Source organism: Merops nubicus, unplaced genomic scaffold (assembly GCF_000691845.1).
Source record: "Merops nubicus isolate BGI_N331 unplaced genomic scaffold, ASM69184v1 scaffold22181, whole genome shotgun sequence".
NCBI lineage: Eukaryota > Metazoa > Chordata > Aves > Coraciiformes > Meropidae > Merops > Merops nubicus.
In genome coordinates, this window is record NW_008587996.1 from 3,476 (window position 1) to 5,390 (window position 1,915).

General features: G+C 56.9%; 1 protein-coding gene across 1 annotated transcript in view; it reads left to right on the top strand.

Moving 5' to 3' along the window:
* LOC103781415 (RING finger protein 121) overlaps nucleotides 1-1,489 on the top strand; it is a gene marked incomplete at both ends in the record, with an annotated part of 4,200 nt that extends 2,711 nt beyond the window's left edge. The window contains one exon of the mRNA XM_008949131.1: nucleotides 1,335-1,489. Coding sequence (XP_008947379.1) covers nucleotides 1,335-1,489 — 155 coding nt within the window. The remainder of the gene's footprint in view (nucleotides 1-1,334) is intronic.
* Nucleotides 1,490-1,915: the final 426 nt, after the last annotated feature.

Sequence of the window (1,915 nt, forward strand, 5' to 3'; positions counted from 1 at the left end):
GCAATGCCCCGAGGGGGGAACCCCTCTGCTGGGAGCCCAGCAGGAGAGAGTTGGGCTTGGGCAGCCTGCAGAGGAGAAGGCTCCAGCTGGGGAGACCTCCTTGGGGGCCTGCCAGAAAGCTGGGGAGGGACTTTTGAGCAGGGCCTGTTGAGACAGGACAAGGGGAGATGGTTTGAAACTGAAACAGAGAGATTGAGACTGGAGAGGGGAAAGAAATGTTTGAGGGTGTTGAACCCCTGGCCCAGGTTGTCCCGAGAGGTGGTTGCTGCCCCATCCCTGGAACCATTCCAGGGGAGGTTGGCCGGGGCTCTGAGCAACCTGCTCTAGTTGAAACTCATGAATGGTCTAGAGCCCAGGTGTGGTGAGGAGCAGCTGGGGGTGCTGAGCCTGGAGCAAAGGAGGCTCAGGGGAGACCTCCTGGCTCTCCACAGCTCCCTGACAGGCTGGAGCCAGGTGGGGGTCGGGCTCTTATCCCAAGCAACAAGGGACAGGACAAGACGAACCGGCCTCAAGTTGCCCCGAGGGAGGTTGAGGTTGGCCCTGAGGAACAATTTGTTGCCCTGGAGGGTTGTGCAGGTCTGTGCCAGGCTGCCCAGGGCAGTGGTGGAGTCCCCATCCCTGGAGGGGTTTCCAAGCTGTGGAGATGTGGTGCTGAGGGACATGGGTCAGTGAGGACCTGGCAGTGCTGGGGGATGGTTGGACTCAGCAGTGTCAAAGGTCTCTTCCAACCAGTGATTCTCTGATTCCATTCTATGTCCCTGCCCATGGCAGGTGGGTTGGAACTAGATGACCGTCAAGGCCACTTCCAACCCAAACCATTCCATGATTCTATAAAGCAGTGGAGGCTTCTTGCTGCCGGACCCCTGCTGGTTCCTGCAGCACTGCTGGGCTCTGCCACACCTGGCATGTCAGGGACGATCATTTCATCTGGACTAACCTCACCCCAACTCTTTCACCACCATCAATGTTTCCAGGCAATACCTGTAACTCCCTGACCTTCACCCTGAACCTGGTGGCCTGTTCCCCTCCAGCAGCACCTCAGGAGCCCAGCTCCATGGCCAAGGATCCCTTTTGAGAGCAGTTTGTAGCGCAGGGGCAAGCCTGAAACCTGCTGCTACTCCCATTTCCTCATCTTGTACCTTTCCAATGTGTCTGTGCCCACAGCGTTTGAGACCTGGGCAAGGAGAAGGTCTGAGCCTGTTCTCTGGGTGCCAGAGACCAAACCTCTCAGATGTCCTGGTTCTGCTAAGGGCACTTTGATACAGGCAGGAGAAGGTCCTGCAGGGTTTCTGGTGTCTCGTCCAGCTCCAAATGGCTTTTCTCTGTTCCTGCAGATGGTGACCCTCTTCCAGATGTGGGTGGTGCCTCTGTATTTCACCATCAAGCTGAACTGGTGGCGGTTCCTGGTGATCTGGGTGCTCTTCTCAGCAGTCACAGCTTTTGTCACCTTCAGGGCGACTCGAAAGCCTCTGGTGCAGACAACACCCAGGTTAGTATCCGTGGGCCTGGGGAAGATTCCTCAACCCTGGGGCAACCATTCCAAGGAGCTCTTTCCAGTTTTGCTGGTCTTCAGCCTGACACCCCAGGGTGTGCAACCCCTGCCCACGGCGGTTGGCATGAAGCATGAACCAGCTGCTGGCAGCCACACAAGTGGTTGGTGGAAAGGTGGAGACCACGAGGGCTGAAATCTTCTTGAGGGCATTCCCAGCTTGCTGACAGCCCTGGCAGGTCCCAAGATTTCTAGTTTGGGAATCAATACTGTGAGCAGCCTGTGGCAGTGATGGACCTGTAGGATGAGTCGGGATTGTAAAGCTCTGATGTCTGGGAGTATGGGGAGGTGAAGTGATTGAACAGGATGGAGGGATGGGCTGAGGCCAACGGGATGAGTTTCAACAAGGCCAAGGGCCAGGTCCTG